At 38.3% G+C, this 25,031-nt stretch overlaps 2 protein-coding genes across 6 annotated transcripts in view; both read left to right on the top strand.

Moving 5' to 3' along the window:
- Window positions 1-13,285, top strand: part of aldh4a1 (aldehyde dehydrogenase 4 family, member A1) — a 44,871-nt gene extending 31,586 nt beyond the window's left edge. For both annotated transcript variants that reach the window (XM_069918747.1, XM_069918748.1), the window contains exons 11-15: window positions 6,468-6,515; window positions 7,609-7,761; window positions 9,550-9,671; window positions 11,388-11,506; window positions 12,303-13,285. In XM_069918747.1, the coding sequence (XP_069774848.1) occupies window positions 6,468-6,515; window positions 7,609-7,761; window positions 9,550-9,671; window positions 11,388-11,506; window positions 12,303-12,415 (555 nt within the window). In that variant the 3' untranslated portion in view covers window positions 12,416-13,285. The remainder of the gene's footprint in view (window positions 1-6,467; window positions 6,516-7,608; window positions 7,762-9,549; window positions 9,672-11,387; window positions 11,507-12,302) is intronic.
- Window positions 13,286-13,977: 692 nt separating this feature from the next.
- aurkaip1 (aurora kinase A interacting protein 1) lies at window positions 13,978-23,699 on the top strand. Of its 4 annotated transcripts, none has more exons than XM_069918749.1 (4): window positions 13,978-14,074; window positions 18,101-18,198; window positions 21,718-22,175; window positions 23,479-23,699. In XM_069918749.1, the coding sequence occupies exons 2-4, from the start codon at window positions 18,138-18,140 to the stop codon at window positions 23,605-23,607; spliced, it is 648 nt and encodes a 215-aa protein (XP_069774850.1). In that variant the 5' UTR covers window positions 13,978-14,074; window positions 18,101-18,137; the 3' UTR covers window positions 23,608-23,699. The 4 variants fall into 4 exon arrangements, with proteins under 4 accessions (XP_069774850.1, XP_069774853.1, XP_069774851.1 ...); XM_069918752.1 differs by lacking the exon at window positions 13,978-14,074 and adding an exon at window positions 14,094-14,112; XM_069918750.1 differs by lacking the exon at window positions 13,978-14,074 and adding an exon at window positions 14,370-14,453.
- Window positions 23,700-25,031: the final 1,332 nt, after the last annotated feature.

Below are 25,031 nucleotides of genomic sequence, written 5' to 3' on the forward strand. Positions count from 1 at the left end.
GGTAAATCTTTCCAATGCTCTAAGTCGTCCTGTAATTTTTTCATTAGTGGATAATAATTGAGTTTATATAATTGGCAGAGATTTTTATTTATTTGTATACCTAGGTATCTTATTGCTTGCATTTGCCATCTAAATGGTGATTCCTTCTTAAATTTTGAGAAATCCGCATTATTCATAGGCATTGCTTCACTTTTATTTACGTTGATCTTGTAACCCGACACTTCTCCATATTCTTTCAATTTCTTGTATAATTCTTTTATTGATAGTTCTGGTTCTGTTAAGTATACTATAACATGGAGGAGTCACGTGATGGAGTAGTGGCCGGACGGTGAACTCCAGCCCTCTCCAGAAAAGTCGGGAAAAACAAAGAAAAACACAAAGGCACAGAAATAAAAGTTACAGAAAAGTGAGTATAAAGGTGGAAAGAAGATGGCGACAAAAAAAGAAAAATCGAAAGCAACGGTAAGAAGAGAGGAAGAGAAGACAAAGGAGGAAAAAGGTGAAGGCCTTACCTGTCCGAAGAGGCCCGCTGCGGAGAGAGAAACCCGCTCCCTCAGGTCGGTAAATAATGGACTACAAAAATGGCTCGCAGAGCCGAGTAAAAGTGCGCAACCGCGCATGCGCGATGCGAATAAAAAAAACACACCGACGGGAGGGGGGACCAGCTGGGGAGTCGATCGCCACAGCCGGCAACGACAGCTGCAGAACACCTGCAGCAAGAAGAGACCACAGAAGACAATAGAAACAAGAAAGAAGAGGAGGAAAGGGCACCAAAGAAACAACAGATGGCCAACCCAGAGGAAGAAGAAGAGGAAGAGTACAGAGAAATAGAAGAAGAAAAGAAAGGCAAGGTAAAGGATATACTTGCTCTTATTAAAGGATACATGGAGTCATTTAAAGAATGGCAAACACAGGAATTTAAGGATTTAAGAAAAAGAATAAACAACACAGAAGAGAAAATAAATAAAATGGAGATGACCTTAACAGAAATGGGAAAGAAAATGGACAAGATGGAAGAGCGGGCAGTAGCAGCAGAAATGGAGGTAGAAGACTTAAAAAAGAAATTGGAGAAATCTAATAAAAAAACTAAAGAGACACAAGAACTACTAGCTCAAAAAATAGATACAATGGAAAACCATAACAGAAGAAATAACATAAAGATAGTGGGCCTTAAGGAAGATGAAGAAGGCAAGAATATGAGGGAGTTTATAAAAGAGTGGATCCCTAAGACCCTAGGATGTCCAGAACTACAGCATGAAATGGAAATAGAAAGGGCACATAGAGTATTGGCCTCTAAACCACAACCACAACAAAAACCAAGATCTATTGTAGTAAAATTCCTAAGATATACTACAAGAGAAAAGGTACTGGAGAAGACAATGGAAAAAGTAAGAGAGGGCAACAAACCACTGGAGTATAAAGGGCAAAAAATCTTCATTTATCCAGGTATAAGTTTTGAACTCCTAAAGAAGAGAAAAGAGTTCAATACAGCAAAGGCGATTTTATGGAAGAAAGGGTATAAATTTATACTAAAGCATCCAGCGGTATTGAAAATATTTATTCCAGGACAACAAAACAGACTATTCTCGGATCCAGAAGAAGCACGAAAATTTGCAGAACAATTACAAAAATAGACTGAGTGAGGAAGACGGGTAATGAGAGTTAAAATGATCACGATTGATATGTATGTGGGTAAAGACAAAAATAGACTGAGGGATGAAGACGGGTAATGAGAGTAAAAATGATTACGATTGATATGTATGCGGGTAAAGAGGTATAAGAGTGAATAGAGACAATGAGCATACATAAATGTATCTGTACTTAGAGGAAAATATAGATAGTATAGACAAGAATTAATAAGGGAAGGTAATGGAATAGAGAGAATAAGGAGGGAATTAAAAGAGTGACCTTTGTGACATATGAAAAGTGAAATCTTTTCTGGGGGAGGCGGGGTGGGGGGAAATAGCGGTCACTGCAAAATCAGTTGACGCTTGCGAGTGGATTCGCAAATCCAAATGGAGAGGGGAGATGTGGTTGTCCGACAAGGGATAAAGGACAACTCAGGAGGTGAAGGGGAGATTGGGGATAAATAAGATAGAAATAGGAGAATAAGGAAAATGTTGGATGTTGTAGGAATGTTGTCTTATAATGAGTTGAAAATAAGAAAACAGAAATGGAAAAGGAGGAAAGGTAATGATGGAAAAACGGAAAGAGAAGATAAACAAAATATAAAAGGGCTACGCTGAACTATATGTCTTTAAATATTAATGGAATACATAACAAAATTAAAAGGAAGAAACTACTAAATTTAAATGAATAAATGTATTCCATTAGAAAAAATAACAGATAGGTTAAGAAATAATATTGAAATATTCGAGCAAGTATAGGAGCCTTACATTAAATACAATAGCGAAAACCTACCGGGGACAAACAGTACCTAAGTTGATGGAAGGAGAAGGAAAGAAAAGAATGGACTCAGTAGAATTTCTGGTGTAATTTTGTTGAATGACAACATTGTCTGACTGGCTTAATGCAACCTAGATTGTATACCTAAAATGGATGAGGGGGGGGGGGGGTTGGGGGGTGGTTTGGGAGGAAAGTGGGGGGGAGAAAAAGTCACTGTATATGTGTGAAAAAGAAATAGTGTATATCATGGCTAATGTGATTTATGGTGTGAAAAATAAAAAATTTAAAAAAAAAGTATACTATAACATCATCCGCAAATAAACTGATTTTATATTCCTTGTCTTTTATTTTTATCCCTTTTATATTATTTTCTGTTCTTATCAATTCTGCTAGTGGTTCTATAGCTAACGCGAACAATAAAGGTGATAGTGGGCATCCCTGCCGTGTTGACCTGCTTAAGTTAAATTGCTTTGATACATATCCATTTACTGTCACTTTCGCTAATGGTCCCTTATATAATGCTTTAATCCAATTAACATACTTCTCCAGTAAACTGAATTTTTGCAATATTTTGAACAAATAATTCCATTCTACTCTGTCAAAGTCCTTCTCTGCATCTAAAGCAACTGCTACTGTTGGTGCGTTATTCCTTTCTACTGCATGAATTAAGTTAATAAATTTACAAATATTGTCTGTTGTGCGTCTTTTTTTGATAAATCCAGTTTGGTCTAGATTTACCTTTTTCGGTACATACTCTGCTAATCTGTTTGCTAATAGTTTAGCTATTATCTTATAATCTGTGTTAAGTCTATATGACGCTGGTGTGAGTGGATCTTTCCCTTGCTTTAGTATTACTGTAATTATTGCTGTTTTACATGAATCTGGTAAGCTTTGTGTTTTATCAATCTGGTTGATTACTTCCAGGAGGGGCAGAATTAATAAATCTTTATAGATTTAATAAATCTTTATAGTTTTATAGAATTCTATTGGGAATCCATCCTCTCCTGGTGTCTTATTATTTGGTAATTTTTTTATTATCTCTTGTATTTCTACTATTCCAAATGGCTCTGTTAATTTATTTTGTTCCTCTATTTGTAGTTTTGGTAGTTCAATTTTAGTTAGAAATTCATCTATTTTCCCTTCTTTCCATTCGTTTTCAGTTCGGTATAATTGTTCATAGAATTCTCTAAAGTTTTCCTTGATCTCTTTTGGATTATATGTAATTTGTTTGTCTTTTTTCCTTGATGCCATTACCATTTTCTTAGCTTGTTCTGTCTTAAGCTGCCATGCTAGAATTTTGTGCGTTTTTTCCCCTAGTTCATAATATTTCTGTTTTGTCTTCATTATATTCTTCTCCACCTCATATGTTTGTAGTGTTTCATATTTTATTTTTTTTATCTGCCAATTCTCTTCTTTTAGTTGTATCTTCCTTCATTGCTAATTCTTTTTCTATATTTACTATTTCCCTTTCCAACTGCTCTGTTTCCTGATTATAGTCCTTTTTCATCTTGGTTACATAACTTATTATTTGTCCTCTAATGAATGCTTTCATTGCATCCCATAGTATAAACTTATCTTTCACTGATTTCGTATTTATTTCAAATTACATTTTAATTTGTCTTTCAATAAATTCTCTAAAATCCTGCCTTTTAAGTAACATGGGGTTTAATCTCCATCTATACATTCTTGGAGGGATGTCCTCTAACTTTATTGTCAATATTAAGGGTGAATGGTCCGACAGTATTCTAGCTTTATATTCTGTTTTTCTGACTCTATCTTGCATACGTGCTGATAACAAAAATAGGTCTATTCTTGAGTATGTTTTATGTCTAGCCGAGTAATATGAATATTCCTTTTCCTTTGGGTGTTGTTTCCTCCATATATCCAAAAGTTGCATTTCTTCCATCGATTTAATTATAAATTTGGTTACTTTGTTCTTTCTGTTAATTTTTTTCCCAGTTTTATCCATGTTTGAATCCAAATTAAGGTTGAAATCCCCTCCTATTAGTATGTTCCCTTGCGTGTCTGCTATCTTCAAAAAAATATCTTGCATAAACTTTTGATCTTCTTCGTTAGGTGAATATACATTGAGTAGATTCCAAAACTCCGAATATATCTGACATTTTATCATTACATATCTCCCTGCTGGATCTGTTATTTCCTCTTCTATTTTAAATGGCACATTTTTACTTATTAATATAGCTACTCCTCTTGCTTTTGAATTATACGATGCTGCTGTTACGTGTCCTACCCAATCTCTCTTTAATTTCTTATGCTCCAATTCAGTTAAATGTGTTTCTTGCACAAATGCTATATCAATTTTTTCTTTTTTCAGTAAATTTAGCAGTTTCTTCCTTTTGATTTGGTTATGTATTCCGTTAATATTTAAAGTCATATAGTTCAGCGTAGCCATTTTATACTTTGTTTATCTTCCCTTTCCGTTTCTCCATCATTACCTTTCCTTCTTATCCATTTCTGCTTTCTTGTTTTGAACACTTTATAAGACAACATTCCTAAAACATCAAACATTTTCCTTATTCTCCTATTTAAAACTTCTTTAGCCCCAATCTCCCCTTCCCCTCCTGAGTTGTCCTTTATCCCTTGTCGGACAACCACATCTCCCCTCTCCATTTGGATTTGCGAATTCACTCGCAAACGTCAGCTGATTTTGCAGTGACCGTAACTCCTCCCCACCCAGCCCCCCCCCAGAAAAGAAGGAGAAGGCCTTACCTGTTCGAAGAGTCCTCTACCTCCATTTCTACTGCTGCTTCTCGTTCTTCCACCTTGTCCATTCTTTTTCCCATTTCTGATAAGGTCATATCTATTTTATTCACTTTCTCTTCTGTACTGTTTATTCTTCTTAAATCACTAAATTCTTGTGCATGCCATTCTTTAAATGAATCCATGTATTCTTTAATAAGAGAAAGTATATCCATTGTCTTGCCTTTCCCTTCTTCTTCCATTTCACTGTACTCTTCCTCTTCTTCTTCCTCTGGGTTGGCCATCTGTTGTTTCTTTGTTGCCCTTTTCTTCTCTTCTTTCTTGTTTTCGTTGTCTTCTGTGTTCTCCTCTTGCTGCAGGTGTTCTGCAGCTGTCGTTGCCGGCTGTGGAGATCGACTCCCCAGCTGGTCGCCCCTCCCGTCGGTGTGTTTTTTTGCATGCGCGGTTGCGCACTTTTACTCGGCTCAGCGAGCCATTTTTGTTGTCCACTTTCTACCGACCTGAGGGAGCGGGTTTCTCTCTCCACCGCGGGCCTCTTCGAACAGGTAAGGCCTTCTCCTTCTTCTTCCATTGTCTTCTCTTCCTCTCTTCTTACCGTTGGTTTCGATTTTTCTTTTTTCGTCGCCATCTTCTTTCCACCTTTATACTCACTTTACTTTAATTTTTATTTTTGTGCCTTTGTGTTTTCCTTTATATTTTTTTACTTTTCTGGAGAGGGCTGGAGTTCACTGTCCGGCCACTACTCCATCACGTGACTTCCTCGACTTGGCATATTTTTGATGCTCTAGCTTCTACAGCTTTTTAGAGAGTTTCACTTGATTCCTATTGTATCAACTGTCCTCTGACATAACTTTTGATAGACAGTCTTTCTAATTTTAAGGTTGTTCCCTCTTTTTTTGAACTTTGGGCAAAACTTGATTTTGGTTTTGCAAATTGCTGATAATCTGACTGGTACTAAACTGTTAGTTGCATTTATGCAATTGTATGAATTGGTTTGCAAGCTGTAGATTGGTCATATGTAAATATCCATAGATTCTGTTTGAACATGCTGGAAATTACCATCTGTTAAAATTATTTTAATTTGGGATACTTGAAATTGGCATTATAGAAGACACTATACTGTTGATCTCACAGTTGTGAAAGAGCAAGTGCAATATCAAACAAATTTATTACCAACTCCACAAAGTTCTAAAATCAATTTCTCCAGTGATTTTTTTTGCAGGACTGACATTTGTTACATTGCAGTTATATAGAGTTTGAACTGTCAATTAAATATGGTCCCACAAAATTGAACTGTAATCTTAATCTTTACTTCATTAATGTTTTGCATTTTCTTTTAGCCAGTCGATGACATTGAGACGTTCTTCTCAGCAGTTATTGATAACAAGGTAAAGAAAGCTATGACAATTTTTATCTCCTCATTTGAAATGAAGGAAATTTCAAACAAAAAAAAAATGTTTATTTAAAAAAAAACACAGCAGGTCAGGTAGCATGCTTGTCATTTTGGGACTGAGAGAGAAGTAAATTGGTTTGAGAGCAGCCACCTAATGTAGCTTTTCAAAGCCAGATAACCACTTTTTTGTAGTGTGTTGCAGATGTTTGTGTAATGTGCGGTGTGACTAATATATACAGGCCATTATATCCAAATGAAAGTGAAGGAGAAATGGCAATCAAAAAAAGGATCCTGATACAAACAGAAAATAAAGAGTGAGTTGTAGAATTCAGTATTGAATCCTTCAGGGTGCAACCTGCCCAGACAAAAAAATGAGGTGTTCTTTTTTGCATTTGGCCTTATTGTAATACTGGAGAAGGCCCCAGACAGAAGCCAGAATGGGAGCAGTGTGATGAATTGAAGTGACAAGCAATTGAGATTTGCGTACAATCTGACAGACTGAGCACAGGTGCTCTGCAAAGTTTTCACCCAATCTGTATTTGCTTTCTTAAATGTAGAGTTGGCCACATTGGGAACACTGAATGCAATATAGTAGATTGAAAGAAAAGCAAGTGAATTGCTGCATTAACTGAAAAGACTTTGGATTCCTGTGTGGCGCGAAGGGAAGTGGTGAAAAGGCACGTTGTGCACTTCTTGCGTTTGCAGTGGAGATTGCCTTATGATGGAGAGAAGTAGGCGTGAATGAAAGAGTGAACCATGAAGTCCTGAAGGGTGTTATCTCTTTGCACCACCAGACATATTCCCCTCACTGCTGCTTTCAGGATTTCAATCTTGTTGGAGCTGGTGGAAATTGTAACGGATAGTCCATTAAATGTGAATGTTGGTGAAGTGGGAAGGGAAGAACTGGAGAATTATACTCTTTCCTGTCCAGGGGGAAGAAAGGTGAGAGTAAAGGTGCAGAAAATGGAGGTTCAAGAGTCTGCTCACTATGGTAGAGGGAAACCCACGATGAAGGAAATTTCAAAGGCATCTCTGGAAAAACTTTTTCTATCTTGTGTATTGCAACAAGATCATTATTTTTCTTTCAGTCTTTTGCTCGAATAAAGAAATGGATTGAACATGCACAGTCTTCCCCAAACTTAACAGTAATTGCAGGTGGAAAATGTGATGATGAAGTCGGTTATTATGTGCAGCCATCAATTATAGAGACAAAGGACCCACAAGATCCTATAATGAAAGAGGTAGGAATGTCACCTGTCTCAGAATTTCTGCAAATAATGGGAAGTTTCTGACCTTCATATATACAGGGAGTTGATGCTTTAGATCCCTTTATCTTTTTTTAAAATTTTTTTCTCTCTTTTTTTAAATTATTTTTCTTTTTAAAGAGACCGAGTCTCACTGTATTGATTGAGCAGGTAGCGCTGCAGCTCTATCTGCGGACACCGTCAGTCTCGTTGGCATAGGGCCGTCTTCAGCCCACTTTATACAACTTGGTGATGCCTCTTCACCATATCGATGCCCAACTTAGTGAGGACACCCGCTCAACACAGGCCGCAGCAGCCCAGAACTCCTGATCTCAAGCGATCCGACAGCCTCAGCCTCCGAGTAGCCGGATTGCAGGCGCTAGCCACCGCGCCCGGCAGATCCCTTTATCATGATGGTGCTGACTAATCTGAAGAGTACCTCTGTACATTAAACCCCCAGTACCTGCCGCATAAGTGCATTTTCCGGTTGCTTGAGACCTACTCTTACAATGCCTAATTAATACACCTGCATTAAGAATAAAGAGTTTTAAAGACAAAAATATGAGACTGTACTTAAACTGAACAAACTTCACTTGCATAAATATATAAACCTGGAAGAACTTTTCTTTAAAAACATGTAACCGTTGCTGCATCTGAAGGCGCCTCCCCCTACGTGTTGCCGCCCGAAAGACATATAATAACATCATAGATATCCCCCACCCCATTCCCAAAGTTTACAAATAAACCCTCTGACCAAGGCAACTCTTACTAAGCAGGGATAAACAGACACCAGCTCTTAATCTTGGGCGCCACCTTTGCTGTTTCACACAACTTTATTCAAACAACTGCTTTAAGCAAAAGTACGACGAATGCACTCTACTGGCTGAATATTTGCTTCCATCTTCAGCAAAGGTTTATGTGTTACTTCAGAGAATATTTACTTTTACAATTTTGAATGTATGTATTTTTACCGATATTATTTATTTTAATTTTTTAGTTTATTTTCCTCTTATTTTTGCTGGTTGCTTGAATTCCAGATGCTAAGGGTTTTACTGTAATATGTTGTGTGTGCAGTTTACTTAAATTATGCATTTGAAATAATCAATCTGCTTTCCAAATATTTGCATAAGTGTCAGGACATTTCATGTAATTTCTAGTATTGCAAGTATCTGCTGCTTTCCGTACTATGTAAATTGCTATTGAAAGAATTAACCTTACTGGGTGTATTTTGGGACACATTCCATTTTAGCTCTGAAAAGCCACAACAATTCTCTTGCTTTTTTGGCTGTGCAGGTCTGCGGCTGAATGTTATATTTGTGGCCTCAAGTTTTTAAATCGCGCAAGTGTCTTGCTAACATTCAAATGTTGGTGTCCAGTGATCTCACCTGATCCCCGCTGCCATTTTAATCTCAGACTCTGAGCACAGAACAGATTCAGCTAAAAAACCTGCTGATGGAAAGGCCAAAAAAACAAAAATCTTCATTATTCATTGATTTCCTTTTGGATCAGGAATGCATTAACTAAATTTCACTAAATTCAATTATTTAATTCTTTGTACCTGATCCTGCTGCCAGGAATTCTGTACCTGACAGCTGGCTTCATTTGCATGGGAGCCTGTCTTTTATGCTGATGAGGCCAGGATTAAGATGGTTCATTTATTTGCACAGAAAACAAGCTGTACCTTTTGTGTCATACTCATACCCAACAGTTAAAACCTGGGTTTGTCTCAACTGCTGCTGAGTAATTATCAAGAAGAACACAACTGAATTATCCATTTGCTTTCAGGAAATCTTTGGACCAATTGTGACGGTGTATGTTTATCCAGATGACAAATACCAGGAAATTCTTCACTTGATTGACACAAGCACCCCTTATGGTCTCACAGGTGCAGTTTTTGCACAAGATAGGTGAGTTTGTGAGTTCAATAACCATATACAGTACAACCCCGATTATCTGAAATGGTCGTCACCTGGCCTATGTCGGATAAATGTTTTTTCGGAGAACTGGTCATTTTTTAAAAATGGCCCAGTAGCAACAGCAAATCACTTGTGTTAGTGATTAAACAACAACAAACAACAAGGGAAGTCTTTTTAGGCATTGAAATAATGTTTAATTCTCACCAAAATAATGCTCTCTGCCGATCCCCGACACGAACCCACCGCTGCCACTGGATCCTGGAGAGGCTTCTCAGGCCGGTAGAACACTCACTGGTGAGTCGACGGGCTCCTGTTATTGTCTGGTGTTCACGTGCGGTAGTAGGCTGAGGGGAGGGTTCGGAGTCAGCATCTGATGTGCCAAGGAGGAAGGGGAGGGAACGCCACTGAGTCTGCAGTCCCACTCCTGCTTGGAAGGCCACTCTCCTTGATGATACGGGGACAAGGGATTCATCCAACTGCTTGCAGCTGGGAGACAGTGGCGCGCAGTTTGAGATGGAGAGTTGGAGAGAAAAGTCAATAGGGGAAGATAAAGTGGAAATGGAAGGAGAGGGGAGGGAGTTACCTGAAACGAGGACAATCATCATTCTAATTTCAAGTGAATTTTTTTTCAACCTATGGGGTCAGTTCGACACTGAAAAAATTTCAGATAAATGAGGATTTTTGATTTGTTTTGGATATCTTCATTTATCTGTAATTTTAAAAAGATTTTGGAGAATCCAATTTCAGATAAACAAAGTTGTTCTGTACAATGCTGAAAGTTTGATCAATGGCTTCAAGTTGACTTTCTATTCTGCATTATTTAAGAATGTAGCATTTAAAGTCATTGCAAATGCTCTCATTTATAAACTTAAAACTATTTTGAAATTCATCAGTCACATTTGAGACATTAGATCTTGGGCTAGTTCCTTGGGCTAGTTTGCTAAGTTGAATGTGCTGTTTAAATTTGTTGCCGAATTCTTTGTGTTAACCAACTAGATCTTTTTTTTTAATGCTTCCCAGCACATTGAATCCTTTTTCAGTGCTGCAAAAGGTTGTAATTAATTCCAAATAAAAGTACATCAATGCTAAAACTCAGGAATATTTTCTATAAATACATGCAGTAGAAGTCCAAAAATCCGGGTTCCAGAAATCTGGACCACTGAGATTCTGGACTTATCGAGAACTCTTAAAACTTAAATTTAGCAGGCTTGTGTGAGTGAGTGTATGCATGCGTGAGTGCCACAGATGCGCCATGCCTGTTTACTTTAAAACTGCTTGTTTTGATAAAGTGTGCTGTATTTGCTAATGAATAAACTATCAAAATTTACCTGTTCGTCTCTTCTTTATTCCTCCTTGTATTTGAATTTTAAAAGTACTGCTCGAGGAATCCAGAAAATCCAAAAATCCAGACCAACCTAATCCCCAAGCAGTCTGGTTCTTCGGACTTGTACAGTGAAATGTAATAAAATATCTCTGGCAAGACAGTGTGTCAGGAGATCCCAGATTCTAGACTACATTCGAGTCTAGCTACAATCTGGTCTATAATTCAGTCTTACCATTGTATGACACATGAACAGGCCTCCGGACTATCGTAACCAAACTGTCCATTGTACTTCCTCCACTTATCACATTTACCGATATCAATTTCAATTAGTTCATGCCTGCCCAAAATTAAAATAACTAAATTTGATTTGCATTTTATTTCAGAGATGTTGTAGCTGAAGCCTGCAAAGTTCTGCGATTCTCTGCTGGAAACTTTTATATCAACGACAAGTCAACTGGCTCAGTTGTTGCTCAGCAACCATTTGGAGGAGCTCGTATCTCTGGTAAGAGAACCAAGTTTGGAATAGTCAATGTGGCTAATATTTTCTGTTATTTTTTTAGAGCCCATATTTTTTAAATCCAGATTTATTTCAATTTCATATCTATTTCCACCTTTGATTTTAAAATAGTGTGAATTTTCTGTCACATTGAACTTTTGGCACTGATCCTCTAAGATTATCTGACTGTGTATGGATACTCTCATCAATCAACATTGTATAGTGGCTGAAGTTAAATTTGAGGTGATAGCTACATTCTGGAAGCATGTTTTCCTAACTGGTGTAATGTACAAATGTGAACTTTCGTATTGCCCTTTTGATGCTATGTAAAATAGACCATATACTTTCTTTAAATCAGTTAAACAGGAACAGCAGAACCATTGAGACCAATATCGACCATAAAACTAGATGATATAGGAGCAGAACTAGGCATTTGGCCCTTCGAGTCTGGTCCACCATTCCATCCTGAGCTTATCCACTCTCCCACTCAGCCCCACTCCCTTGCCTTCTCCTTATAACCTTTGATACCCTGACTATTCAGATACCTATCAGTCTCTGCCGTAAATACACCCAATGATCTACCAATCTCTATACATGCCGGATACCAGGGGCTTTACTGTACATCTCATTATACTATTAGAGATGTAGATAAAATGTTGTGCTTAAACTCTTCAAATCAAATATTAAATGTAAACTATACTATCACAGACAACTGTCATTGTGGGATCTCAAGAGAAACAAGTATTAATATTTTAAGCTACAATTGTGATAAATATGTTATTAAATTGTTTCCTTTCTTAAGGAACTAATGACAAGGCTGGAGGACCTCACTACATCCTTCGTTGGACATCACCTCAATCTGTAAAGGAGACGCATGTTCCATTGACCGCATGGAGATACCCATATATGGGATAGACAATCAAAAAATTGTTAGTGCTCCAGTAAACATTTTTAGTGTGATGTACACTGAAAGTTCTTGAAAACATTTTTTCAGCTGTTAAACCACTGTCAGAGATTTATTGCCAGATAATTATTTGGAAAGTACTCCTTCTGTCCATTGTCCTTTCGAAGCGCTGTGTGGCTGAATTGTCAGATCTATTTTGTTGGAGGTCAGAATAAAAGACTAAATGAAATAGCTTTTAAATAATTTTCTATTAATTGCAATAAAAGTCTCTGCATTCAGAATTTAATATTGTATGATTAAAGTCTGTAATTCATGGTAATAATGTAGCGTGATTTTTGTTACAAACATTTCACTGTAAATAATGCAGTAATCTGGGGGGTGAAAAGTATTACATTTACTTTTCGTCTCATTACTTCTGCCTTAATGCTTATAAATCACTATCATCTAAATTTGAATTTAAGTTGCACTGAAGGAGATCCAAGACATTTACTATGAATCACAGGAATGTTGAGGTGGTTGTGAAGTACAAGTCTTGTTCTGAAGAAGAGCTGGCAGTAACTACTGATTTCTGAATGCTGTCAATTTTCTGTGGTGAATTGTTTAAACCAGAGTTTTCTGAGATTTGTAATTTTGAACAGTAATTTGAGTAGTCTCTGGAATCTGAGAAGAGGCCTGTATGGAAATTTGAATATTCCTGACTACAGAAAAATGACTGTATTGCTTGATGGTGATTCAGAATTTGAGTAATCGGAAAATAGTCAACAATAAATATGAACTGCAGTCAGAGGGCACATATATGTACTTTGTGTGAAAATAATTGTTTGTAACTAATCAGCTAATGAGTTATTTTTACTGATTGAATAAAGTTAAATGTGGCAATCTCCTTTGCTCTCATTCTTGAATCTGATAATCAAACTGAAATCAATTCTAAATCTACTGAAAACTTGAATAAATTTGTTTAACCACTTTACTAAATACATATGTCAATAAATATCACTCTTAAAATATTTCTTAAAAATCTGATTTATCACTGGGTGCTATGAGGTTTTGAATCCCAGTTCACTGCACTGCCGTTCAATAACACTCCTGTGCACATCCCATCAAAAGCCTCTGACGCTCCAGTTGCACTCAATAAATCCATCTAAGTTTTCCACATCCACTGTCTCTCTCCTCCCCCCCCCCCCCCCATCCACTTACTGGGTACATGTTCAAAGGATTTCCAATAATGTGACAGAAGGGTGTGATTGAACAAACTGTCAGGTTTCCCTTGGAGTGAATCACTTGAATATTGGGTTGACTGCACCTATTTGAGTTTAGGATGAAGGGTTGAATTTGTTATGATTGTATGGGGAACCCCCCCCCCCCACCACCTTTGGAAAAATGAACCTTGAAAGATAATGCACCATCAATTTAAGATGTTTAAATGCTGCAATCTCCCACAGTGTCAATCACTTCCGGCAATTGCAAGCAAAATGAGGGTAAGTGGCGTTCATAAGGTTGTCCCTGGACGCCAGTCCAAACTCCCCTGTTGATGTGGCTGCACCGCCTGGACCAAGACGACGGTGTCAGCAGCCACATGGGAACTTGGCACCGCCTGTTCCCCGGAACCTTCGTGTCGGACTCGCGGCTGGGGGAAACGTTTGAGCGTCGTGACCGGAAGTCCTGGCTGGGTAAGTCGGAGGCTCGCATTGCTCCCATCTTGCATGGAGTATGGGTTATAAGCGGTTGAAACGCGACCCCCCCCCCCCCCCCCAACACCCCCACCCACAATCCATCCTTATTCACCCTCCAGGGTGAGACCACAGAGGGGAGGAGGTGGTTGACCAGGGGGGTTCCGTCCTTAAATCTTCCGCTCTTCACTTTCTCGGCCAAGACCCCAGTGGGGGTGGGGGGGGGGGGGAATGGGGGTGGGGGGGAGGGGTTATCAATGTTTTGGGACGAGATCTTGTACCTGGATCGGCATACAGTTTATGTATTGGAATATTGGTATGACATGGCCCTGCTGCAATCAGGAAGGAGGTTCAGGAGCCACAAGACTCGCCCCACCAGGTTCAGGAACAGCTGCTACCCTTCCACCATCAGACTCCTCAATAACAAACTAATTTAAACTTTTGGACTTCATTGATGTTTTTCCTCTCTGGTTTCCACAGCTTGTTTGCATTTCTTTATTTGTGTACGTTACGTACAGTTTTGCACTACCAATAAGTGGTAATTCTGTCTCGCCCGCAGGAAAGAGAATCTCAGTAATGTGATGTCGCGTATGTACTCTGACAATAAATTTAAATTGAGTGATTAGGACCTCAACTCTAGGAATGTTGGCTTGTAGATTACATTATTGTGCATTTGTCTTATTCTACCAGAAGATTTTGCAGGGACAGTGTTGGCACCATGCTTCATACCAGGTACTCAGTGTTGAAGAAGCAAATAAAAATGCAGGGCTCAATGCTGGCAATTAGGGCAATACCTTTGTGCCAGGTTAGAGGTCAGATATTCGGTCATTCCTTTCCCAATTAACAGTAGACTCATGCCCATCAAAATAGTAGGGACAGTCTCATCAAATGTATTTAAAACACAGACAACAAAGATTTTGTTTTCTGAACACTTTTGGGTGGGTGTATTTTATGGATCATGAAAAATCACCTTAAAACTTTCCTAGATGTAACTTATTTGTGTGATTTCCTGTCATATTTTAAATCCACATCAAGCATACAAAACCATATAGTGGAACATGTTATTAAAAATTCATTTATGCATTCTACAAATGAAAATCAGTGGCAAAACATTTTTAGGTCAGTGAACTAACACAATGTTTCAGCATCATTACGTGCTAACCATAAAAGTTATATCCAACTTCCTACGTGATACAGCAAATCTTTGTGTTCAACTTGAAATTGACTATCATAATTCCCTTTTTTTTTCCAGAAAGCAAGCCTTTTTGGGGGAAAAATGTTGTCCAGTGATAGTGGGTGAGCTAAGGCTTATGGGGATCAGATGGGTAGGTGGAGCAGGCTCTCAATAAGCCAGATGGCCTACTTCTACTCACATTTCTTGTTCAGTTCCACAAGATGCACTGGTGTTCTGAAGGTGATGAAGAATTTCTTCATTTATTGTTGCTTGCATTCATGGGTAGCTGCAATTTTCCAAGTCATGCTGTTGGAAGGTGGGGTTGTTTGGGGTGGGGTGGAGAAAACCGGTTGTTGGAGAATTTAAGTTTAATGGATACTGACTGTGAAGCCTTTTCTCTAGCACTTCAGTGAATGACTGTCAGGTTCTGAACAGGCAAAACAGAAGCATTGTCTGAAGTTGAGAGGCAGGCAATGCAGCTTGAATGGTTTCCATTTGCCGTACAAATTATGGGAAGTTTGTTAGAGGCACATTGGCAAAAATGAATTTAGGAATTGTTGGTTGATATCAGTCTGCAAGGAGATTGGACATTTAGTGGAGATGGAGATTTTGTGGAGATGAAGATTCATTGCTGTGGACAGACAAATTGAGAAGGATGTGCAGTCATTCTTAGTTGATAGAGTCAAGGTTATAATAAGATCAAAGAAGGGCATGAATGGTGGTCAATATTGTTTCTCTTCTAATGGAGTAGCCTCAGCAATTAAGGAGAGTAGACTGCAGTCAACAGCATTGAGACAGCGCCATAATTCCTGCATTTGAAATTGTCTCTCTGTCTTCCTTGCATCTCCCTAACCCACCATCCATCTTTGCTCTCACAAGAAAATAAAAACAAGAGTAGGCACTAGATAAAAATAGGAGCAGGAGTCGGCCATCAAGCCCAATCGAGTCTGGTCTGCCATTCAGTGTGATCCTGGCTGATGTGATGATTGGGCTCATCTCCACTTACCTGCCTTTTCCCCATATCCCTTAATTCCCCAATTTACTCCTCATCTCTGTCCAGCATCTATTACCCTGAATCTTGAGGCTTTTTTTAGTTGTAGTCTCCCCCATCAATGGAAGCAACCTGCCTTTCATAATGTTTCTATAAGATCTCTCATTCTTCTAAATTCTAGCGAGTACAGTTCCAGACGACTCAATCGCTCCTCATAGGCTAAACCCTCATCTCTGGAATCAACCTGGTGAACCTCTGCACTGTCTTCAAAGCCAGTACATCCTTCCTCAAGTATGGAGACTAAAATTGTATGCAATACTCCAGATGTGGCCTCACCAGTACCTCGTACTACCTCCCTGCTCCTAAATTCAATCCCTCTACCAAAGAAGGTCATCATTCCATTTGCCTTCTTGATGGCCTGCTGTCCCTGCAAACCAACCTTTTGCAATTCATGCACAAATCCTCTCAAGTCCTGCATGGCAGCATGCTGCAATCGCTTTCTATTTAAATAATACTCTGATCTTCCATTTTTCCTTCCAAAATGGATAACTTCACATTTACCAACATTGTAGTCCATCTGCCAGACCTTGCCCACTCACTTAACCTTTCTATCTCTGCAGACTCCATATCCTTCTGCACAATTTGCTTTTCCACTCAATTTAGTGTCACTTCAATACACTAAACTCTGTCCCCTCTTCAGATCATTAAGGTATATCATGAACCGTTACAGCCCCAGCACTTACCCCTGCTCACTTCTGATTACCAACCAGAAAAACACCCTGTTTGCTTTTTATTGGTTAGCCAATCCTCTGTCCATACCTCTACATCATCTCTCACTCTATGCATCTTTATCTTGTGTCTTCTATGTGGCATCTTACGGAATACCTTCTGAAAATCTAGATAAACAGTGTCCATCTGCTCCCCTCTGTCTACCGCACTTGTTATATTCTGAAAGAACTCTCCAGTAAGTTTCTCAAACAGGATGTGCCTTTGGTGAATCCATGCTGAGACTGCCTGATGGATCCATTTCACTCCATATCTCACTGTTTCTTCTTTAATGACAGCTTCAAGCATGTTCCCAACTACAGATGTTAAACCAACTGGACTATAGAGCCTTGCCTTTTGCTTACATTTTTTTTGAATAGTGGTGTGACATTTGTCATCTTCCATCGCCAGGACCTGCCCAGAGTACAGAGAATTTTGATAAATTATCACCAAAGATTCTACTGTAATTTATTTCAGTACCCTGGGATGCATTGCATCAGGACCAGGGACCTATCTATCTTTAGACCCTCAAGTTTTCTCAGTACCACCTCTTCAGTGATAATTATTACATTCAGTACCTTGCCTCCCATCACATCCATAACATCTGTCTTTGGCATGACAGATGTGTTTTCCACCATGAAGACCAACACAAAATCGTCATTCGAAACCTCATGACCCACTATCAATTCCCCCTTCTCATCTTCCAACAGGCCAACCTTCATTCTGCCACCCTTTTGTGCTTTATATAATTATAAAAATTTTTGCTACCTGTTTTTATATTTTGTGCTAATCTTTTTTTATATAGTCTACCTTCCCTTTCTTTATTGCTCGCTTCGTTTTTCTTTGTTGCTTTTTAACATTTTTCCAATCTCCTAGACACAAGCTTATAGTTTGATGCCGTCTTTATTTCCTTAGTTATCCAAAACTGGCTGTCTCCACCTGCTTCCCTATTTAATGTGGTTAACGAGATCTTAAGCTGACTCCGTAACAACCTTGGTAACTCTTCCCTCCCTCCCTTGCCTCATCACCCTTTTACACCTGACTCTACCTGTTGGATTTGGAGTTGTGTTGAAATTATAAATACATTTTTTTTTAGGTTGAACTGAAGATTCTAACTATCAGCTTCTGAATGAATGACCATAATGATTCTGTCAAGGTTGTCTTTGCAACTTGTGAAATCTCAAAGGATTCCAGGTAAACTCAAGCTTCACGCAATGAGATATTTCAAAATGCACAATAGCCACATTGAGATCATGGTGTAACAAAAAACACATCTAAAAATAGAGCTGTTGGAAATCTAAAATGAAGACAGAAAATGTTCAACAATCCTGGCAGGAATTATAGAGGGAAATGTTTCAAATCAATGTTCTCTGTTCAGAATGTTGCTATCTCCACTTAAATTAGCTGCACTAATCGCCCCAGCTGTTTTAGAAAAAGGGCAAAATAAAGTCAAGTAAAAGATGCAAAAGCACAGTACTGTAGAATCTCAGCAGGTCAAACAGTGTATTCAACAAACAGGTCAAACAGCGTACTCAATGATCAGGTCAAACAGCGTATTCAGGCTGACTTAAAGTGAGTGGAAAAGATGTATAACCCTGGTGACTGAAAACTAGTCACCAGTGTGTGGGTGTTTCAGGTAGGGAGTTGAAGCGTGTCATGGAGGGCAGGAAAAGGCATTCCAAGTTGGGACTAAAACAGAAGGGAAAAAGAAGGGTATGAAATATCAAGATCACAATTTAGTGGAAGGAAGCTGAATAAAATACAATTATAGTCTGAGAAAGAGAATTGACCTGATGAGAATAGGTTGGCTTTACATGAAAAATACATATTGGGGTCAAAGGAGAAGAATTAATTGAACAGCTCTTTCAAATATAAAAACAACCCATTTGTTTTCATAAACATAAGTGGTAATAGTGCAGTCGGGCAATTGCACTTGATTCAAGATGATTGCCATGCTATAAAACAGAAAATGTGATATTCCCAAGCGCTCCTTACAGTTGGAGAAAGAGAAGCAAAAGAGAGCCGCCCCCCCCACCCCCTCCCCAAGTCACTGGGAGTCCAGGAATTGGCTCCAGTACTCCCACAGCTGCACAGCCTTCAGTCCAAAGCAGTGGCAGTCGAGCTCCAGATCCAAACCTCTGACATGATCAGGAAGCCACCGGCACCCTCTCGCATCTTGGTTCCGATACCTGGTACCCCTTCAGCCAGTCTACAGCAATCCGCAGCCTATGTGGGTTCCTCGAGACACCAATGACCCGCTAGGGTCAAAATAGAGATCAGAAGGCATGACTTAGCGCCTTCACTAAAAAGATTCTGACAGGGTAGCAGTAAAGATAATTAAGTATCAACCAGAGTGATGGCTGGAAAGGTGAAAATAAGGATGTTTAAATGTCAGGCCTCAAAATGGAAAATTCACAGGGTCCTAATTACGGTTGAAATTTCTGGATGTAAACTTCAGGATCTCTGTCCACAGTCTTTCAATCAGACTTAGATGCAGATGATGCCAGAGCACTGGAGATTGCAGAAATTGAAGCATTATTAGGTGTAGAAACTTCTGAAAACCATGAACCTTTCAAAAAATGTCATAGTAAGGGAGGACGATTTGTGTATGTTTATTGAAGTAATGTGCAAGAGAAAGGAGAGGATAAAGAACACATTTTAATGCACCATGTTATTGTGATCTGAGAGACACTGAAAGGACAGAGATAGTATATTAGGAGAAACAATTGAAATGGGGAAAAAATAGAAGCAAGGCCAAGGCCCTGGAATTAATTGAATAACTCTTCCAATGTAGAAGTAGTGGAATGACAAGCCAAGTGGCCCTCTTGCTTTGTGATTTTATGCCTTCTCAATTCCTCTATTGTGATTGCCACCTCTAGCACTATTCTTTACCTCAAGTAGGGTGCAAGACATTTTCCAGTGTTGTTAATATGAGCTATCTATCAATTATCAGTGTAGACTTGTTATTATGTGTCCTTGCTTGATGTTTTAACAGTTGAGCTGTTTTATCTTTGGTATTTTTCTTTTAAAGTTAATGTAATTTTGGGTTAGTATCATTCACCTAAAAGCCAGGTTTAAATAACATAGGTAGAAGCTGGAGTTGGTCACCTGTGGCAGAATGAACACAAGTGCTTGAATTTAACATACATTTTTTGAGAATGGGTCTTTAACCTGAAACATTAACACTGCTTCTCTTTCCACAAATACTGCCTAACCTTCTGAGCATTCACAGCATTTTCAGTTTTTGTTACATGTCTCCAAATCTGTTTTTTAGAATTCCAACCTTTTTTAAAGGATCTTCCTCTAATGGTTTAATCAGTTAGTAACATACTTCTCTTTTTAAAATCATATGACTTTATTTCAACTCCAAGTCATTGAACCCTGCAACTCTCAAAATGGTACTTTGGAAAATGTTTGTTATGGAAAGATGCACAAATATTTAACTACGTCAATGTAGATGATTAATCTCTCAATCAACAAAGTGCAGTAACTGAATCACTGGAAAATTCCAGTGGCTATGGATACCTTGAAAGACCGTTTCTTCCTTGAGTTAATCATGGCAGTTCATTTAAATGAAAAAACAGGGTGTCAATGAGGATCAGAGGAACTACTTAGTCTAAACGTCCAAAACGCTCATCTTCACAAAACTATTTATTTATATAAATATGAATACGAGTCCACAATTTGAATTATTTGTCTATGCGTGTGTTTTGCATTGGGGACCAGAGAATACTGTTTCATCGGGTTGTACTTGTGCAATTAGATGACAATAAATTTGACTTGACTTGCCGTTGAAAAAGATTTAGCACAAAAAATGCATTATTATTAAATTTTAATGAATTCAAACATGGGAAATAAACTGACAGTACGAATTGTGGCAAGTTATTTACAGTAGAGGCCATTCTGTTAAACCAGGCACTGAGGTTGCTAGATTATTTCCCCTTTTCAAATGGCTAGCCTCTGGTTTAATTTTATTTTCTGGGTTTTTCTTTTCTTTTCATCAAGCTAGCTCCAGTGAAGCATGGCAAAATCCTGCGAACTCCCAGCAGGTACAGGCAGCATGGTTAGCACAACTCTGTTATAGCGCCAGTGACCCGAATTCAAATCTGGCTGTCTGTAAAAAGTTTGTATGTTCTGTGTGGGTTTCCTCCAGGTTCCTGTCATGTTCCAAACATGTACAGGCTTAGTATGTTAATTGGTCTCATGGGTGTATTTGGCAAGGGCTGTACCTCTAAATTAAAAAAATAAAAATCTTTCCTTCTCATAGCAGACAACCATTCCACTCTGCAGTCCCTGCACTCTTAACACTTTCTACATTACCAACATTTATCTTTTCAACATCCCATACTCTGTAAATCGTGCTATTTGCACAGCTGCGTGAATGTCAGAAATAACCTGCTAATCTGCGTGCAGAAGAACTCTTCTCATTATGTTAAGTATAACGTGATAATTAAACATTAAAAACATCATTCTTTTTTCTTACCAAAAAGGACAAAGGCAACACTGGAAGATGAATAAAAGAAACAAAAACACTTTGGTTAACCTCACAAGGATGTGCAATGGAGAATTCCTCAAAGAATCTTTCCTTTTATATTGTCTGAATTTCTCTAAGTATTAATACTAAGACTTGAAAGGGCTACAATTGCTATTGGAAAAGACTCTGGGTTGATATAATTTTTGGATTTAATGCAGGCTTCATTCTTTCATTTTCAGGAATACAATTTCTTTTTGGCTCTGTTCTTCAGCAATGTAGAGCATTATCCAGAAATAGTTACACACCACCACAACAAAATATAATGAAACCACAGCATTGGTGTGTGCTAGATCATGAACTGGAGGAACTCTTTATTCCACGAAGATTGTCCATTAGCCCTTCAGAAAGCTGGCTAACAGTTAAATACTGGGTGCCCAGTTTAAACCCAAACCATGGACAAGGTACCATTGTAGGTTTATGGGATACTTCTCAGCGATACGATTGTCCTCCTGTTGAGGAATTCCAACATTTTGAAGAGGATGGAGCAGCATTGAACTATAATGTAGACAAAATGGAATGTAAAAATATACTGAAGATTCGCAGGCGAAAGATGAACAGGCACAAGTACAAGAAGTTACTAAAACGTACAAAGTTTTTACGTAGACGAATTAAAGAGATCCGCAGAAGGCGGCGGCAGGTAAGAAACCATAATATTAGAATGCCTAGTGTTTATGTACAAGCCCCTGGGTGAATGAGAACTTAAGGGAAAATTGCAAACAGTAGTATATTCACCCTCCCCTCCATCCTCACCACTCAAATGTTTTCACCTCTTTTACAGAGGTGGTAGTTAACCATTTGGACTCTTGTGTCTTGGTTTTCCAGGACTCAATACTGTAAAGGTTTACCCATAGATTCAGTCCAGAGAATACATGATGAAAGTTGAAAGATGGCCGGAGTCCAAACGGTTAATAGATACTCCAGCATCTATTACAATAGACAACTTCAAGCTGTTAAAAGATCATTTCAGATTTGCTGCATTATGTAGGAAATTGGAGAAACATTAAATAAACTTACTGAATTTAGAACATTTAACCATATAATGCTGATTACATTAGATATTACATTAGATTAGATTACATTACATTAGATCAACTGACCTAAAAATATTTGCCACTGATTTTTATTTGTTTTCGGCCTCTAATGCCTCTCAGGTCAGTGTCCAACAATATTAGGACAGTGTTGATGGATTCAGTTGCCCTGATGCTGCATTTCCATGGTTGCAATGTCCTGGTGAAACCTTCCACTATGTTCATCTCTGACTGATTGAAGATCGGCAGGGAAGAAGTCCAAGTGTGAATGCAGAAAATAAATTTTCAATGACGTGTGGCACTTCATGGTTTTGGATGCTTTAAGCAGACTTAAAATATGACAGGAAATCACGAAAATAGGTTATATCTAAAAAAAAAAGCTACATTAAAAATTAAGGTGATTTTCATTATCAGTAACCCAAAACCATAAAATATACCCCAAAGTGTTCAGGAATCTAAATCTTGGTTGTCCAGTGTAATAAATTTTTCAAGTGTTGAAGAAGAGTTGTGGCTGGTTAATTGAGTCCATCTTTGTGCTGAAGAAGGATTTGCAACATCATTTAACCTGAAGTATTTGGTGTCTGTTAATTGCCATTTGTGCTGGGTTAACAGTTGAAAGTTTGATTCTTCACTCTTACTCTCTGTTTTCTTGAGTCAGTTTATATCTATTGCCTCAGGTCATCTAATTCAGTCCAGACCATTGCTAGAATTTCAAATCCTGTCCTGACCCTGCAGCTCATCATGAAAAAAGTCTTGCATTTACTCAATAATTTATGGAATATTTTTTAAGCAAATACAATTGTGGTTATGTTCAAGGAACTTTAACACACCTTATAAAAAAAAAGTGTCAGTTATCAAATCTGGTATTTAATTTCCAACCTCTGATGAATCTTTTATCTTGTGCTTTTACAGGTGAAGTTTGAGAGGGATTTAAAGAAAATCTGGAAAAAAGCTGGACTGAAAAAACCACCAGAAGGCTGGCAAGCACCGAAAATATACGTGAAAGGATACCACGGAAAATCTGAGCAACACAGAGAATAAAAGCACTGCATCCTCCACAAAGTGAAGTAGAACATCTTGAGTAGTAGCTGTCCAAATTCATATTTTAGAATTAAAGTAATTTGTATCCCTTTTATGTTTTTGTACATGTAATATATATCTCAGTTTTAAGTTAAATATTGAATTAAGATCATTCTTGCCCTCAGAAATTGAGCTATAAATTTCTAACAGCAAAAACAACTTGATTTCAGAGCCACACAATATGGCCATTTTAGAATCGACTCAATTCAAGTATAACTGGGATGTTAATAAATGTTTGTCTTGACAGAAATGCCTGCATATCATAAAATAGTGCAACACAAGGACAGACCCTTTGGGCCACAATAACTGCTAAATATAAATTGTAAATTTTACAAATGTAGCTATTTCAGCCCACGAGTCCATGCTGCCCAATTTACACCCCCCACTACGTCTTGAAGGGTGGGAGGAAACCAAAGCTCCCCGGGAAAACCCACATAGACACGTAGAGAACATACAAACTCCTTACAAATTAGAACCCCAGTCCATTCACAGCACTTTAAAGGCATTGTGCTAACTGCTATGCCAGTCGTGCTCCATGATGCCAAATGTTTCTGCATGTATATCCCTCTTATCCTTGTATATTCATGTGTTATCTAAAAGCCTCTTAAACATTAGTATTTGTGGCTGCTTCCATTACTTTATCTGGCAGCCTGTTCCATGCATCTTCAAGCTGCAACATCGACAAAAATTGCCTTGCTTATCTCCTTTGAACTTGGCTGTGCTCATTTATCCTGGGAGAAAGATTCTGACCGTCTACCCCATCCTGATCACTCGTAATGTAACAAACTTCCATCCGGTTTCCTCACAGCCTTCACTCCAGAGAAACCAAGTTTGTCCAGCCTCTTCTCATAGCTCATCCAAAGCAGAAAGGAGTTTGACAGATACAGGATGAAACAGGGGGAGTTTAACATGAGCCAATCTTTTATTACTGGTGACTGTTAGAGCTAGATAAATGCATCAGGTTTGTAAACATTACAGAGATTATGACAGATCTGTATAAGCAAAATTAATACAATGTGGGTAATTTTCTCCTGGAGCAGGTGCATTGCAATTTCTGGAACACGCTTTCTAAATGCAAAACCATGGAAAAGGAGGGTAAAATTCTCAGGATGTGGAATCACTATCAGTGCCATCCTGATTGGTGTTTGAATTTGAGTTGGATTTCACATCTGGCAGAAATGTGTTCTGCTCCAGAGAGCAACATCTGGACTCATTCTATTTATCATCTTCACTGAAGATTCTGTCACAGACTAAATCTGTCAGAGCTATGCCCCATAATTTCAAAAGTTGAAAAACTAAACCGTTAGATAAGTGGTACTGGTTAGTTAGAATTTACTTGTCACTTCACACATACTTGCAGAGGAAAAGAATGCAATAACATTTAG

The sequence above is a fragment of the Narcine bancroftii genome, chromosome 2, assembly GCF_036971445.1.
Source record: "Narcine bancroftii isolate sNarBan1 chromosome 2, sNarBan1.hap1, whole genome shotgun sequence".
Lineage (NCBI taxonomy): Eukaryota > Metazoa > Chordata > Chondrichthyes > Torpediniformes > Narcinidae > Narcine > Narcine bancroftii.